The sequence below is a fragment of the Dromiciops gliroides genome, chromosome 2 (assembly GCF_019393635.1).
Source record: "Dromiciops gliroides isolate mDroGli1 chromosome 2, mDroGli1.pri, whole genome shotgun sequence".
Lineage (NCBI taxonomy): Eukaryota > Metazoa > Chordata > Mammalia > Microbiotheria > Microbiotheriidae > Dromiciops > Dromiciops gliroides.
In genome coordinates, this window is record NC_057862.1 from 243847743 (window position 1) to 243864695 (window position 16953).

The 16953-nt window shown below is 38.7% G+C and overlaps 1 protein-coding gene across 1 annotated transcript in view; it reads right to left on the reverse strand.

Annotated features, from left to right (window-relative positions):
• The window catches only part of ATG14 (autophagy related 14), a 63206-nt gene that overhangs the window by 14869 nt on the left and 31384 nt on the right, over positions 1-16953 (reverse strand). The window contains 8 exon segments of the mRNA XM_043989447.1: positions 1648-1672; positions 1675-1720; positions 1722-1816; positions 1819-1883; positions 10044-10126; positions 10293-10296; positions 10730-10771; positions 12344-12406. Coding sequence (XP_043845382.1) covers positions 1648-1672; positions 1675-1720; positions 1722-1816; positions 1819-1883; positions 10044-10126; positions 10293-10296; positions 10730-10771; positions 12344-12406 — 423 coding nt within the window.

Consider the following 16953-nt stretch of genomic DNA (forward strand, 5'->3'; position numbering starts at 1 on the left):
AATAACAGAAATTCACAGATTCACATGCAATCCTCTTTTTGTTTTGGTAGATAGAAATGTTCAGGTTTGTTTATGCTTATTAACTACATAAAAAAAAATTTAAAGAAAAAAGTGTGGATAACAAAAGCATGTGTTATCCTATGAATGACTTGGCTCTTCTTAGCAATACATGTATCCAACACAATTTCAAAGGGCTCATGATGAAAAGAGCTATCCCTCTACCAGAGAAAGAAATTAAAGTATGAATGTAGATCAAAGTATACTATTTTCACTTTTTTTTCTCTGTTTCTTCTTTCATAACATTTCTAATATGGGTTGTACATATATAACCTATATGAGATTGCTTAGAGTTAAAGAGTGGCAAGGTAACGAGAGAAGAAAATTGAGAACTCAAAATTATTTTAAAAATTAATGTTAAAAATTGTCTTTATGTGTAACTGGAAAAAATAAAATACTATAAAACCCAACCAAAAGAAGTATGTGTTATCACTTGGTTCCTTCTTGATTGTGTTAGCTTATTCCTGCCTCTCTGCCCCCATTAATAAGTACATCCTAGGTGAAGGGTAACTTAAATGAGCCAAAGAAGTTCTCTCTGGAAATAGTGGGTCCATCCATTTGGTGGGGTTTTTTTTGTTTGTTTTGTTTTGTTTTTGGGGGGGGTGGTCCATCCATTTTGTTCAGCACATCACTGTGATTTACTGTTTGAGGCAGCAGAATGCTCTCAAATGAAGCAAAGGGCAAAGATAACTACACTGGACAATTAGGAAACATAATACAAGACGAAATAAAATCAGTCCTTTCATGACTTTATGCTTTAAAGAACGTTACCCAGAGTTGAAGTCACTAAACTGGACTGCAGCATTACTCTAAATACATTCCAACCTCGCTTTCAAAAGAAGTAAACGTCATTTAACCAACATCAGACCTTCTAAATGACTTTGAATTCGGGAGCATCCAGGGGCCCCAGAAATAAGCCAGAGATGGAAAAGAGGGAGATAAACAGAGGGAGTGAGAATGGTCATTATGGATCCCAGCACTGTGTGCTACTAACAGCAGCAGTAAGAATGGGGGAGATAGAAGGAACTAGGACAGCAAGTAGTCTAGGAGAATTCAGCTAAAGGGAAGGCTAGACCCCACAAAACTCAGAGATTCCAGACGGTATCATAAGTTGGAAGGATCTTTAGAAATCCTTCAGTAGAATAACTAATATTAATTACGATGACTCCCACCTCCAGAGTCATCAAGAAAAAGTTAAATGATACTTAGCATATTTTGTAATATTTATATATTCAAGGGCTGTGTGGAAAGTATTTGGAAATGCCACTTAACAAGAGTGACCTTAATTATATATAATGCCTGGGAAACAAAACTTCAGTTAAAAACCACCACTAACTGAAACACTTCTGCCTTTGGAAATCACGGTGCCTGAGTTCAATGCCTGGTCCTGTCACTTACTGTATGACCTTAGACAAGTCACTGAATTTCTCTGGGCATCAATTTCCTCATCTGTAAAGTGGAGGACGATAGTTACATAAGCTCTAAGGTCCCTTTCAGCTCTAAATTTAAAATCCTATGAACATAGGTAGAAACATAAGAAAGGAAAGAATGAAGGGGAGGGAGGGAGACAGGGAGGCTGGATTACTCTACCTTATGCCAGTTTTCACTTCTTCATGGGAAAAATGACAGACGTGAGTTCTAGAATATGAGAGCGTCGAAGGTTTTGCCAAATGTTCATATTGACTTCTTAAGTCATCATGCTTCTTTTCCACCAGATCTCCAAGCCTGCGGTTGTGCCTTTGGAGTTTTTCCTTCTTCGCCTGTGCCTCTGTGCTCGAAATAACAACTTCTGATTCTTATCCTTAGTTTTTTAAGGCCTTCGGAATCTGACGGAGCAACAACATCCAGCAATTATTGTCTAAAAAATAAGACATGGATAAGATAAACCTCCAAAAAGGTTTCAGAAATCTCCTGGGCTTGTCACCTTACTCCTAGTCTTTATCCTCATTAAGAAGTCAGGGATGGGGGCAGCTAGGTGGCACAGTAGAGAGAGCACCGGCCCTGGAGTCAGGAGGACCTGGGTTCAAATCCAGCCTCAGACACTTAACACTTACTAGCTGTGTGACCCTGGGCAAGTCACTTAACCCATCTGCCTCACTAAAAAAAAAAAAACAAAAACAAACAAAGAAGTCAGGGATGGGGCAGCTAGGTGCGCAGTGGATAGAGCCTGGCCCTGGAGTCAGGAGTACCTGAGTTCCAAATTTGACCTCAGACACTTGACACTTACTAGCTGTGTGGAACTTAGGCAAGTCACTTAACCCCCCACTGTCCCGCCCCCCCCCAAAAGAAGTCAGGGGCCCAGGGCAGCTAGGTGGTACAGTGGATAGAGCACCGACCCTGGATTCAGAAGAACCTGAGTTCAAATCCGACTTCAAACACTTAACACTTACTAGCTGTGTGACCCGGGCAAGTCACTTAACCCCAATTGCCTCACTTCCCCCCCAAAAAAAGTCAGGGCCCACCTGGGTGATAGATGCATTACAGAAACAGCATTAATCAAATAAGCTACATTACATACATACATACAGATGTGTATGTCCATATATACATGTTACATATTCATATTACACATATATACATTATCTTTTATAAGTACATGTCTACCACATCTGGGATGTTTACAGAAGCCTCTCCTCTTCCTTTTCTTCAACATATAGCAAGATCTGCAGAAATGGTGTCAAACCTAAATATGCACCTAAAGGTTGCATATTGATTTAGAAAACCACAAATTGGGGTAGCCTAGGGTGGCAGTGGATAGAGCACCGGCCCTGGAGTCAGGAGGACCTGAGTTCAAATCTAGCCTCAGACACTTGACACTTACTAGCTGTGTGACCCTGGGCAAGTCACTTAACCCCAATTGCACTCACTAAAAAAAAAGGAATGAAAGAAAACTACAAATTAACATTATCTATGTTGTATTGTATGGAAGGGGGATTTACCACTCCTTAATACCACCTGCTCATTTCTATCTTCATTCTTTATCATCCCACCAGTCAAGAGTTGCAAGAATAACCTCCACTTCTACCTTCCTTGCTCCAACCACTCTCCTCTTGTCCCTGTACCTCCACCCCCCCTGGAGCCTGCCATGCAGAGTTGGGGAGGAGGATCACAGGATCTTAGATTTAGAGCTGTAAAAAAAAAAAAAAAATCAGAGTTTCTCAAGTCCGAACCTTTTATTTTACAAAAGTGGAAAACTGAGGCAGAGGGAAGTCAGTGACTTGTCCAGGGTTACACAGCTATTAGTATCTGGAGCAGGATACAAAACTCAGGATTTCCTGATTTCAAGTCTTGCACTTTATCTACTATCATGTCACCAAGAGGTAGTAACTCAAGTTCAAATTCTGGACACATTTCCCCTGGAAACATTGTTATTCTTGGTGATTGGTTTTATAAGACTATAGTTCAGAAACATTATGGGTTGAAAAGGTTGTTATGACCTACTCTAGGAATTTGTGTTCTACTCATCATCCATTCATCCAATAAGCATTTACTGACCATTGTTCCCATTAAAAAAAAATAGTGTTCTCAGTTCTGGACAAGTGACTTAGGAAAGAACTATTGAACAGAACCTCTTGTAAGTTAAGTACTATGTACATAATAGTCTAACAGAAATATTTGAGGATTTAAAATAGCTGGCAGCTGAACCTCAAAGAGTCATTAGTATTACTGGCACAAACCTTCTTTTCTTTTTCTTTTTTGCGGGGCAATGAGGGTTAAGTGACTTGCCCAGGGTCACATAGCTACTAAGTGTCAAGTGTCTGAGTCCAGATTTGAACTCAGGTCCTACTGAATCCAAGGTCAGTGCTTTATCCACTGCACCACCTACCTGCCCCCATAAAACCCTTATTTTCGACAATTTATTGCAAGGATGAAAGATAATATACGGAGAGCTTGAGTAGTACATTAATGGCCATGAGATATTTTCAGGAAGCATATTTTAAAAAACCTGACATAGAGACAGGATATGATAGTCAAGGGAAAGAGGCTCAAACGATCTAGATAATTATCAGAGCTCTCTCTCCTCTCTTAAAAGCAGAGCAGCTAAAAAATTCTTAACTTGCTGATATTTTTATTCATCAAAATGGGAAGGAAGTAACAAGAGGAACAGCAAATCTAAACCTAATTGTGACCAAAAAGGAGAACTGGCTGCAAAAATAGAAATGATGGAACCTTAGAAAGAGGTAACTACACTCCAAGTTAGACTGTGATAGACAAAGAAGGAAATTCCAGCACAATCTGATGCACACTGTTATATTCTTGGAGAGCTAGATTGCTAAGAGTTCAGAAATAAGGATAAATAGAATCCCTTGGCCTAAATTTCAAATGGGGAAGTTCAGCCCTAAAAAGATGGGCAGATTTCAGTTATGAACTTCTGATAAAATTAACAGTTCTGAAGGGGCGGGGGGGGGAAGGGGAGATGGACACGAGAAACCCGCTGACCAACATCAATCTTCAAAACACAAAATAGATGATGGGAAAAAGTGCAGTAACTACGAATTGGACACAAAAGTTTGGCAGCTTTCTATAAAGACAGAGTCAAGAGAACTAAGCATCGGATGAATGAGCTGAGGCTTGCAACGAAGGTGAAGGTCAGCCAAAAAGGGCTTTAAAAACTATAACTGGGGGTGGGGGTTGGGAGAAGGGAAAGAAAAACAAAGCTTTTGTAACAAATATACACAATCAGGCAAAAAAAAATGACTACTTTAGCTTTGTCCAAATATATATCTTATTTTGCATATTAGAGAGGCACACTCCAGACCTCTGAAATTATAGCGGGTCATCACACTAAGAGTTTTCAAGTTTTTCACAGTTGTTTTTCTTTATAATGTAGTCTTTTTTTTTTTTTAAGTGAGGCAATTGGGGTTAAGTGATTTGCCCAGGGTCACACAGCTTGTAAGTATTAAGGTTCTGAGGCCGGATTTGAACTCAGTACTCCTGACTCCAGGGCTGGTGCTCTATACATTGCGCCACCTAGCTGCCCTATGTAGTCTTTATATTAAAAAAAACCTGTTCTCCTTCTGCATCAGTTCATGCAGGTCTTCCCAGGTATCTCTGAAACTATTCATTTTGCCAATCTCTGGTAATAATTTTATATTACATCCAAATGTCCTAATTTGTTTAGCCATTTCCCAATAAAATGGTACCCTTTTAGTTTCTAGTGATTGCTATTACAAAGAGAGTTTGTGTAATAATTTGTATACATGAGTCTTGACTGTATATCTGTTACAAGGGCTTTGTCCCCACCCCACAAAGGGTAGGAGGATGAGGGAGACAGAGACAGAAAGAAGGGAGGAAGAAAAGAGGATCCATTGAATTTTTCTTTTTTAAAAATAAAGAAGGGAGAATAGAAGGAAGGCCAAAGAAAAGGAAAGACTATAAAAAAGCTGCAGGTTGAAATTTACATAAAAAGAAAATTAAGAGAAAAATACAAGACCAAAAAGCTGTATCTCATAGGTAAGTGGTCAAAGGATATTAAAAAAAGTCAATTCATTAGAGAACTGCAAACTATTAAGAACTATATGATAGGATGCTTCAAATTGCTAATAAGAGAAATGCAAATCAAAACAACCCTGAGGATTCACTCACTCTCCTGGATTTGGCAAAGATGATAAAAGATGGGAATAGTCCAGTATTATGGGGCTGTGAGAAGACAGAAACATAGATGCGCTGTTAGTGGAGCCATGAATCACTACAATCATTTGGGAAAGCAATTTTGAATTGCGCAAAGAAATTGACTAAAATGTTAATCATTATGCCTCTACTGGGCTTATATCCCAAGGAGGTCACTGAAAAGGAGGTTCCCATGTGCACCAAACACAATGCAAAGCTAATGTTGCAAAGGAACAAGCATGGATCAAAAGAAGACAGACCTATCCCAATCCTTGACAGAGGCTAGGTGGGGCAGTGGATATAGCTCCAGGCCTAGAGTCAGGAAGACCTGAGTTTAAATCTAATTTAGATACTTACTACATATGTAACCCTCTGCAAGTGACTGAACTCATTGGCCTTGGTTTCCTCATTTGTAAAACGAGGACAATGTTATCATGAACTGGGGGTGGCTAGGGTGGCACAGTAGATAGAGCACTGGCCCTGGAGTCAGGAGGACCTGAGTTCAAATCTAGCCTCAGACACTTGACACTTACTAGCTGTGTGACCCTGGGCAAGTCACTTAATCCCAACTGCCTCACAAAAAGAGAGAGAGAGAGAGAGAGAGAGAGAGAGAGAGAGAGAGAGAGAGAGAAAGAAAAGAAAAGAAACATTAGCATGTACCTCTCAGAATTTTTGTGAGGATCAGATGAGATAATTGCAAAGTGCTTAGCACAGTGCCTAGTACATTGTGAGTGCTATATAGAAATGTTAACTATTATTATCATCAAATGGGGAAGTCGGTGAATGTGGTATAGTGCATTTTTTTCAAAGTACTGATCAGTTTTGGTGATTTATCTGATTTTTCCTAAAAAAAAATTGTTACTTGAAATGGGGAAAATGTTGGTGATGTTAAAACAATCAGTAATGTTTATTTAAAAATTAAAATTACTTTAAAAAAAAATTAAAATAAAATGTTAAAAACCTTTTCTGTTCTACTATGTATGAGAAAATGACCATTTATTTTAGTGTTATTAAGTTAAGAATTTAAAAAATGGGGGAAAAAAACATTTGGGGACAAGAGTTAAGTAAGGTCAAACAATGGAAAATGCTGCCATCTGGTGTATTTTGATACCTGATGACAGAAAAAGGACAGAACTACTCAACTTTTATTTTGCTTTTTTTTCTACCAAGGAGAATGACCTTTAGACAGGAAAAGATACAACTATATAGTTCAAAAGGAATGGAAAGCCATGATAAATGAGGAGATGCTACACACAACCAATACATTCAAGTCACCAGATCACAGATGAACTACATCTCAGGACACTGGAGCAGCAGCAAACTGCAGAAGTGACTCACAGTCAGTTCATCATACATTTTCATGGGGAACAGGAGAGGTGCTACCTGACACAACAAAAGCAAAGGCAGTCCCAATATTAGAAAAGGGGAAGCAGGATAGATGATCAAACTTAGATGTGCATAAGCTTGACTTCAACCTGGCAAAACTTAGAAGAAAAAAGATTCTCTCCCGTTTTTGTGAGGAGGAAAAGTCTCAAATTTAACCTTAACACACATGATAAAAGCATTAGAGAACTGTCAGTGTAGCTGAGGTCCGAGATAATAATTACGACCATGGAATTAAAAGGAAGACTTCCTAAAAGGAGGCGGTAATCTGAGTTGGGGCGTTAGCAAGTGAAGAGAGGGAAGACACTCCAGTGTGGTGAAATACTAAGGAAAGGCAGCATGCAGAAGGGAGTAGTCCAGTCAGAAAGTACTTAGTAAGTGCCTCTATGTGCCAGGCACCATACTAAGGCCCCAGGGATACCAAGAAAGGCAAAAGTCCCTGCCCTCAGAGCTCATACTCTAATGGAGGAGACAAAATGTAAAGAAATATGTACAAAAATGGGAAGGTGCTAGAATTAAGAGGGCTCGGGAGGGGCAGCTAGGTGGTGCAGTGGGTAAAGCACTGGCCCTAGATTCAGGGGGACCTGAGTTCACTCTAGTTCATTTTAAAACTTTGCATAGTAATCCAAATCTTTACAAAAAAAAATGCACAACCATTTTACATGATTCCAAAAAAAAAGGTCTAAGAGAGTAAATCAGGCCTCTACAAGTCCACTGGTCTGACAACTTGTTATCCAGAAACTGTTTGCATAATGAGAGAGTGCCCTATCTTGTTAAGATTTAAAAATTTATCATTCAAAATTAACAAAACTGAGTAAGTGTAAAAGAAATTTAAATAAGCTTTTATGCTTTTAAGTTATTATAACTTAAAATTGTACTAAGCCTTTTGGGATGCCCTATTTGTCCTGAGGCTTGGGAACTAAATCAAGGTTTTAAAATATGAAAATATGGAGGGAATAAAATGACTACCTACAGATATCTGTTAAGTTGGATATCACAGAGAATAGCAGCTATAACAAAGGAAGAAAACTAGCAATAGGGAGGCTCAGAAATTCACATAAAACAAAGTACAAGGTGAAAGCCCACTAAAAAAGTCTATGGCTTCAGATGTCTGTACACAAATGAACAAAATGTGGGTAATAAAGTGGTTTATTTTTGTTTTTAAGGCAATACAGTACAATTATGTTTCTACATTAGCCATGTTCTGAAAGAAAAATCAGAACAAAGGGGAAAAACCACATGAAAGAAAAAACCCAAAAAACAAAACAAAAAGTGAAAGTAGTATGCCTCCATCTGCATTCAAACTCCATAGTTTGGTTCTTTTTTTCCCCCTTTCTGGATGTGGAGAGCATTTTCCATCATGAATCTTTTGGCATTGTCTTGGATCATAGTATTGCTGAGAAGAGCTAAGTCTATCACAGCTGATCATCACACAATGTTGCTGTTACTGTGTGCAATGTTGTTCTCACTTCACTCAGCATCAGGTTCATGTAAGTCTTTCCAGGTTTTTCTGATATCCACCTTCTCATCATTTCTTATAGCACAATAGTATTCCATTACATGCATAATAAATAATATAATGATAATAAATATAACAGTGTTAACAAGAAATCTTATCAAGATAAATTTGACCTCAGAGGTATCAGTTAGCACTGGGTCCCTATGACTGGAATATGGTTTTAGGTTATTTATTTTCTGTTTTTCTGCAGGGCAGTGAGGGTTAAGTGACTTGCCCAGGGTCACACAGCTGGTGTGAAGTGTCTGAGGCCGAATTTGAACTCAGATCCTCCTGAATCCAGGACTGGTGCTTTTATCTACTGCACCACCTAGCTGCCCCTTAGGTTATTTCTTAAGAGAAAAAGAATAGATAAAAGGGGTTGGGGATGGGGATAGAGTAGGGAACAGCATTGTATATTCAAAAGGTATTCTCATGTAAGGAGGTTTAGGAACCAGAAGGAAAATATTGTAAGAAACATCTGAATGAGGATCAATGGAGGAATTAAACAGCAACAGTCCAAGCAAAGGTATGGAGATGGGAAATGGAGATTTGTGGATCAGTTATATAAAAAAAAAAGTTCTTGGATCTCAGTTTAGAGAACTCTTGGCCTAGAATAATGTATGCATGCTCTTTAAGAAGGATATTGATGGGGCAGTTAGGTGACGCAGTGGATAGAGCACCAGCCCTGGAGTCAGGAGTACCTGAGTTCAAATCTGGCCTCAGACACTTAACACTTACTAGCTGTGTGATCCTGGGCAAGTCACTTAAGTGTAAGAGCATTCAGAGGAGGGTATAAAACCAGGATGGTGAGAGGCCTTAGGACCGTGCCATGAGAATTGATGAGGGAACTAGGGATATGAGGGCCTAGAGAAGAGAAGACGTGGACATGGATATAATAAGTTATTCTCTAGGATCTGAATGGATGGGGGGATGGGGGGGGGGGTGTAGAATTTGTTCTGTTTGGCACCAGAAAAGCATGACTAAAAACAAAGAAAGAATTTAGAGGATTTAGAAGAATTTTAGTCTCAATGTAAGGAAAAAACTTTTTAACAAAGAAACTACCCAAAGTTAAGGGACTAACGACTAGGGCCTACTTCAGAAAGTAGGGGCAGTGGGCCTTGTTCAATAACAGTCTTCAGTAAAGGCTGTATGACAATGTATCTGGATGTTGCAGAGGTGATTTCTATTCATGTACAGATTAGACCAGATGGCCTTTTGGGGTTCCTTTCATTTCAAATCGGTTTTCTGTGAACTCCTACAGCAATGCTTAAAAATTCCATGTTATTTTAATTTCAGTTCCAAATTCTCACCGTCCCTCCTCCCCCGATCTACCCATTGAGAAGGCAAGAAAATCAAATCCAACTCACTGTCATTACAATCACCTCAATCAAAATATCCAAATAAAGCAGGAACATTTTACCAAAGAAGGAAGGAGAATATACCACTCTCAATGTCAAGTCAATTTTGATGTAATTATAAGGATCAAAATCCTTACTTCTTGTCATTTCTTTCATTTCCTTTATATATTGTTTGTTTCAGCTGCTCAATTCTCAACTTACAGGACATTATTTTCCATCTCTGAATATAAATAACACACGACAAATTTTTGAAAAGTTCAACATTGTTATGATGAATAAATGTCATATGACCAAAAATCTCTTTAATTTGGAAATACTTCTTCTTAAACAACAAGATTAATATAACTTTCCCAAAATGAAATAAAGTAGCTCCCCAAAATGGGAACAAGTCTCAGTTGGTTTGGAGTGTTTCTGGTAAGTGTTAAACTCTCCCAACTCTCTATCAGACACCTCATACTGCAGCTGAGCTGTCACCCTCTAAATCAAAAAAGCTCACATTCTTCTAGCCATGGACAATTAGAGATTCATTAAAATATTCTTAAAAGACAGTCCTGTACCAAAAACTATCATCAAAACAAGGATTTTAACACTTTGAAAAAATAATTTCTTGGTAACAATGATAATAGTAAAAATGTTAATTTTTTGCATAATGTGATTTATTATTCTTAAAAAACAATTTATTGGTTATAATAGAGTTATGGCAAAAAGGTCCAGGAATGTAATACTAATACCTCCAGCTCTAACTGATTTAAAAAAAATTAAATCTTAAAGAATCATGAAAATGAATCAGTTAAAAACTATTAAAAATTTCCATAACTACCACTGATCTGTTATCCACTTTCCTTCCATAATGGCCTTAAGCACACTATAAAGGAGAAAAACAAATATTAGCCAACACTGAAATAATATTTCACCAGCAAGAAGCAGATTTTTTGAAACAAAAGCTAATGTTAGGCCCTGCCCTCCCCCCAATCGAGCCTAGAACGTTAGAGATTTTATGTATATAAGACCTTCCTCCCCAGCTCACTGCACTCTACAGATCCTTTGCAATCCTCAGCTCCTATCTTATCCCTCTTTCCCCAACTTTCTCCTGTTAAAAACCTTCTGTACTAGTACTCTTTGACCTAATATGTATCATTCTTCCCATTAATTTGATGAGGCAGTTTCTGTATATAAGGCACTGTGCAGGTTCTCAGGGATATGATTACAAGTAGTATAACAGATCATGATCCTTGTGCATTACCCAAAACATTTCTTTTTTGCAGTTCTCTTGAGAAAGCCTTCAGCAAACATAATCTCAGGGAATATGTGGAAAAGGGGAAAATTGCTGACATTTGAAGGTGGATTTATATTTTTGGAGCCAAAAAGTCATTCCAAGCTATATCTAGTGAAAAGGACATGCTGAGATCATAATAATCTACAACTCCTGAAGAGAGCGGTATAGTTTTCTGAATGAAGAAAATTGGGCAATCACTGGACTAGACCTGTCTGGGAATGTTCCAGAACAAAGACAACACTCAACTTGTTCCTTGAAGGATAGAAAGGATTTGGCAGTTGGCAGCTGGATAAAGAAGATTCTCCAAGCATGAGGGAAAATATAATCAAAGGCACAAAGATGAACAAACCAAAAAGGCATTTGAAGACTCGGGGGGTTCTTGAGGTTTCTTTGGTCATGGAAACTGGTGAAGCCTAAATCGCATCTCTGCTCAGAACAATGTTTTTAAAATGCGTAAAATAAAATTTTGTTATTCAGTTGTTTCAGTCATGTTCCATTCTTTGTGAATTTTATTTGGAGTTTTCTTGGCAAAGATACTGGAATGTATGCCATTTCTTCTCCAGCTCATTTACAGATGAAGCAATTGAGCATATAGGGTTTAAGTGACTTGCCCAAGGTCACAGCTAGTTAAGTATCTTGGTCTACCTGACTCCGGGCCAGGTGCCACCTAGTAGCCCCATAAAATATAATGCATAAAAGTATAATGGAAATCATTTATCTTGATTTATAGTTATAAAAAGTACTACTAATAAAACAAGACCAGGACCCAAGGTTATGAACTCTTAGTAGATTAGTTTACTTAACACTAGGATTCATGTGGAGAATTAGTGTGAGATAAGATTGGAAACATAGGTTGTGATGGTTAATCAATTAGATTTGAATAATGCAACTACCACTTGCTTTTGCTTAATCACCTCCAAATCATTCTGAGCCCCCTTGCTACACATATGCCATTCTTTCTACCAGCACACTACCATAGATATGATCTCAAGATTTCTATTTTCTACATATATGGAGAAAAGGTCTCCATATATATTTCCTCTGGACAACTATCACCACCACATCAAAAGGTGTGTCTGAATATCATGTAACATATAGAGACAAAAAACAAGTATTGGGCCAAATGGCAAATGAGTACTTTGTGCAAAATAAGGCACTTACTCTTTTCGGAATTCATCCTGTTTGCTTTTAAGATGGCTTAACCTCTCCTTCTTGTCTACAAACCTGTGAGAAACAAAAAACAATTGTTCTAGTTTATATATTTTATTCTTCCCCCCCTTCTTTTTAGTTTATAATGTTTCAAAGTTTAATAAAGTAAGTGAATTAATATCTGATAATCTCAGCTAATTCATCTCAGAAAAATGTATATTTATTTAAAAATGACTAAATGTTTTATAATATTGTGAGATAATTATTTAATAATCAATATATTGGGGGACCCAAGAGATCCCAGTTCTCCTCCTTCCCCGCTACACTCAAAAGGCCATTTTTGTAGAAAGATTCAATCATCTTATCTAGGTCATACCCAACCCAACCCCAAGCTCACAAAAGGAGCTTTGGGTGGAGACATATCCTTTTGTCTAGACAAACTTACTGATAAGATTGGGTGGAGACACATCTTTTGTCTAGATAGACTTCACTGATGAGATTAAAACCACACCTAGGTGAAACTACTTTGCTCTGACCAGCCTGGGTGGGGGGGGCCAGGGCAGGCATTCTTTTCTCTGATGTCATCCTTGGACTTCATATCCCACCTTCACATCAGGTCAACCAATTAGATTGGAATAATGCTAACCAATTAGGTTTGGTTTGATGGATAATGACCTGCCTCCCATTTATAGTGATATTTTAACCATCACAATATAATATACAAACTACTACTATATCTCATGTCTATTTCAATAAGGATTCAATATTTTCCATTTAAAAAAGATTTCTTAAGAATTTTTTTTTCTGGGCAATGAGGGTTAAGTGACTTGCCCAAGGTCACACACAGCTAGCAGTGTCAAGTGTCTGAGGCAAGATTTGAACTCAGGTCCTCCTGAATCCAGGGCAGGTGCTTTATCCAAAGATTTTAAAATTGAATTAGTTTCTATTGTAGACACAACCAAATTAAGAACCAGAATCTAGATTGAATTGAAGGTTTCCATTTTATATTTCCATGTCACATAGGTCATCCAGTGCAAATTATTCTGCATCAACAGCTATAACCAATAATAACATAGGTTTGGGGGCAGCTAGGTGGTGCAGTGGATAAGCATCAGCCCTGATTCAGGAGTACCTGAGTTGAAATCCACCTCAGACACTTGACACTTACTAGCTGTGTGACCCTGGCAAGTCACTTAATCCTCATTGCCCTGCAAAATAAAATAAAACAACAATAACAAAATAAAACAAATAACTATAGTTCACATTTATACAGGTTCGTGCAAAACACTTGACATTTTTATCTCATGGGCTCCTGATGTACCAATCTAAAAGGGGGCAATGCTAAACGGAGATGGTATTTAAAACTTTTTATAAAGGCCAGTTTTTAGGAGGAATTTTATGCACATATTGGACCAACATGGTAAAAAAATTTACTTTCCCAACAGACACTATGCTTAAAATGTCAAAGTACTGTACAATACCTGTTCTATCAATCTAGACAGTGCATCTAAATAAACAGTTATCTAGTAAAAGGGCATCGACAAGATTTTTATACGTCACTATATCCAAATGTCTTAAGCTTTTGAAATCAGAATGATTCAAGGCAGAAGATAAGCATCTTAAATGACCTCTCAAAGTTTATTCTAACTCTATAATTCTCATGTGGCAAACATTATATAGAACCTCAGTGGTTGAAGTCTAAAAGCACATGGTTCCAAGCTCTCCAAGATCTTAAAATATAATGTCAAAAATACTGATCATATCAAAATAGGAAAAAAGGACATGTGATATCATATAGGAAGAGAATAGTATAATAACCAAGTAACTATGACTGAATCCAGTTAATACCTTTATTGATAATTTTCACAATTAACTTGTGTAATTGTTTTAAAAGACAACATAAGGAGAGAATTAACCTCTAAGTCAAGAAGGCCTGGGTCAAAGCCTACCTCTGAGATATTGGCCTTCTGATCCTGGCATGTTACTTATCCTCTCTGTAGTCACCTCTCAGTAATCAAAGTTGTGGAGTGTTGCCTTGAACTGGTAAAGGGAGTTTCTTTACCCAGCATTTCTCTATACTAATGAATTCACAGGTCTAATCCCTATCCCTGTCTGTATAAACCTAACCCTTTTGCCTGCAGCTTGGTGCAGTGGACAGAGTACCACGCCTGGAGTCAGGAAGACTCAGCTCTCTGAGTTCAAATCTGGCCTCAGACACTTAGGAGCTGTGACCCTGGGCAAGTCACTTAAAGCTATTTGCTTCAGTTTCTTCAACTGTAAAATGAGCTGGAGAAGGGAAATAGCAAAGCATTCCAGTATCTTTGACAAGAAAACTCCAAAAGGGGTTTTGAAGAGTTGGACATGACTAAACAATAAACCGTTTTTGCCAACAGGAACTAAGGGAAAAAATGCTTTTTTTTTTGGGGGGGGCCCGCAGGGCAATGAGAATTATGTGACTTGCCCAGGGTCACTCAGCTAGAGTTAAGTGTCCTGAGCTGAATTTGAACTCAGGGTCCTCCTGAATCCAGGGCTGGTGCTTTATCCACTGTGCCACCAAGCTGCCCCAAGAATGAATATTTTTAAAATTTGTCGGGGTTTTTTTTGTTTGTGTTGTTGTTTGTTTTTTTTTTTTTTGGGGGGGGGAGCATTTTCCACAGCCTACCTCAGGGATATATTAAATGCTTGATAATATGATGAACACATGATTTCATCCATGGAGGTACCTTCCATTAGTACAGAATGTAACAATCTCATCCCTTCTTAGTCAGTACAACTTTTGTTCCAGTCTCTCCACAAATTCTCCACAGTGGGTGCACCTCAAGTACTGGGGGGAGGGGTGTGTGTGGCACTTTTACTATATTGAGGCAGCTAGGTGGTGCAGTGCATACACTGTTGGACTTGGAATTGAGAAAAATCTGAGTTCAAATCTAGCCTTAGACACTCACTAGCTGTGTAGCACTAACTTCTATTGCCTCAATCTGTAAAATATTTTGTAAACTTTAAAGTACTATATAAATGCTATCATCATCATTAATAATAATCACCCCCATAGCTGCTTCCTAAAGCACAAACCTAACCAAGTCAGTCCCTTGTTCAGAAATACTCAGTGGATCCCTATAGCTTCTTGGACAAAACAAACTCTAGAGTTTAACTTTTAAGCCCTCCAAAATCTGGCTCTAACCTACTTCTCAAGAAGTTCTCATTTCACATCATTTCTTGTCATGTTCTCTGTGTTTTAGCCACACTGGCCTCCTGCCATTCTCCAAACTTCACATTCTGTGCCTTCATACCCAAATGCCTTCCTCCCTCCCCTCCACATCTCAGAAGCCTTGGCTTCTTTCAAGGCTCAGTTGAGCCACATTTCCCAATCTTCTTCTCAGAGGATGCTGTGTTTACTCATCTGTGTATAACTGTCTCCACCTTGCTCAGGGATTGTTCTTGCTTTTGTATCCCTAGTGCCTTTCACGAGTTAAGCACCTAGTAACTGTTGAGTTCAACTCCTGATAGATTGTCCCCTTCGTGGTTCAAAGTTGTTCTTGCATCCTGACGGTCCCTCCTGTACCTTGCATTCCTCTAATTGTTTTTCTGTGCTTGCACAACTCAGGTGCCCTCACCATTGAAAATGAATAAACATAAGAGACCAACCCTCTGGCACAAGTAGCACCTTAACACTTAGCCCAGATTAGTCAACAACGCAATCCTCAATGCCAAGGGGATCATTCCTTAATGCTGCGTGCTGAATGTTGTAGGACTGGGCATTTTTGATGATTCATCTTGTTAGACACTATATAAAATGCTTGCACCTACAGTCATGACTTTGAATCACCTCAGCCAGGACAGTCAACCCTAAACTAGCTGTTCCTGGCAATTTTCCAGTTGGCTAATCCAGCCCTAGTCTCAATCAATAAGTATTTATTAAGCAGTCTGAGTCAGAATATTTATATAGCACTTTTTAAGGTTTGTTATCTCATTGCTGAGAGATGGAGTGTTCTCTTTAGGGAAGAGCCAGGAAGCCAGTGTCCCTGGATCAAGGATTACCTGTTAGGGAGAACCTGAGTTTAAATCCAGCCTCAGACACTTATTAGCTGTGTGACCCTGGGCAAGTCACTTAATCCTCATTGCCCCACAAAAAAACAAAACAAAGATTACGTGTTGGGGGAATAAGGTATAGGAAGACTAGAAAGGTGGTGGTGGTGGGGTGTCTCTGAATGCCAGAGCATTTGGTATTTGCTCCTGGTGGCAACAGGAAACTGCTGGAGTTTACTGAGTAGAGGGGAGTGACATGATTGGACTTGTGCTTTAGGAAAATTTCTTTAGTGCCTGAATGGAGGCTGGATTGGAATGGGGAGAGACTTGAGGCAGGCCAACCCACAGCTAGACTAACGGAGAGGTCTGAGATGAGGAGGGCCTGCATGAGTAGTAGCAATGTAAGAGCAGAGAAGGGGGCTTATTCAAAGGATGTTGCAAAGGTGAAATCAACAACAGGCCTTAGTCAACAGCTTAGATATGAGGGGTAAGAGATAGTGAGGAGTCCAGGATAACTTCTAGGTTTCAAGCCCTGAGGAACTGGGAGGATGGTGCTGCCCTCTACAGTAATAAGGAAGGTAGGAAAGTGGGGGTTT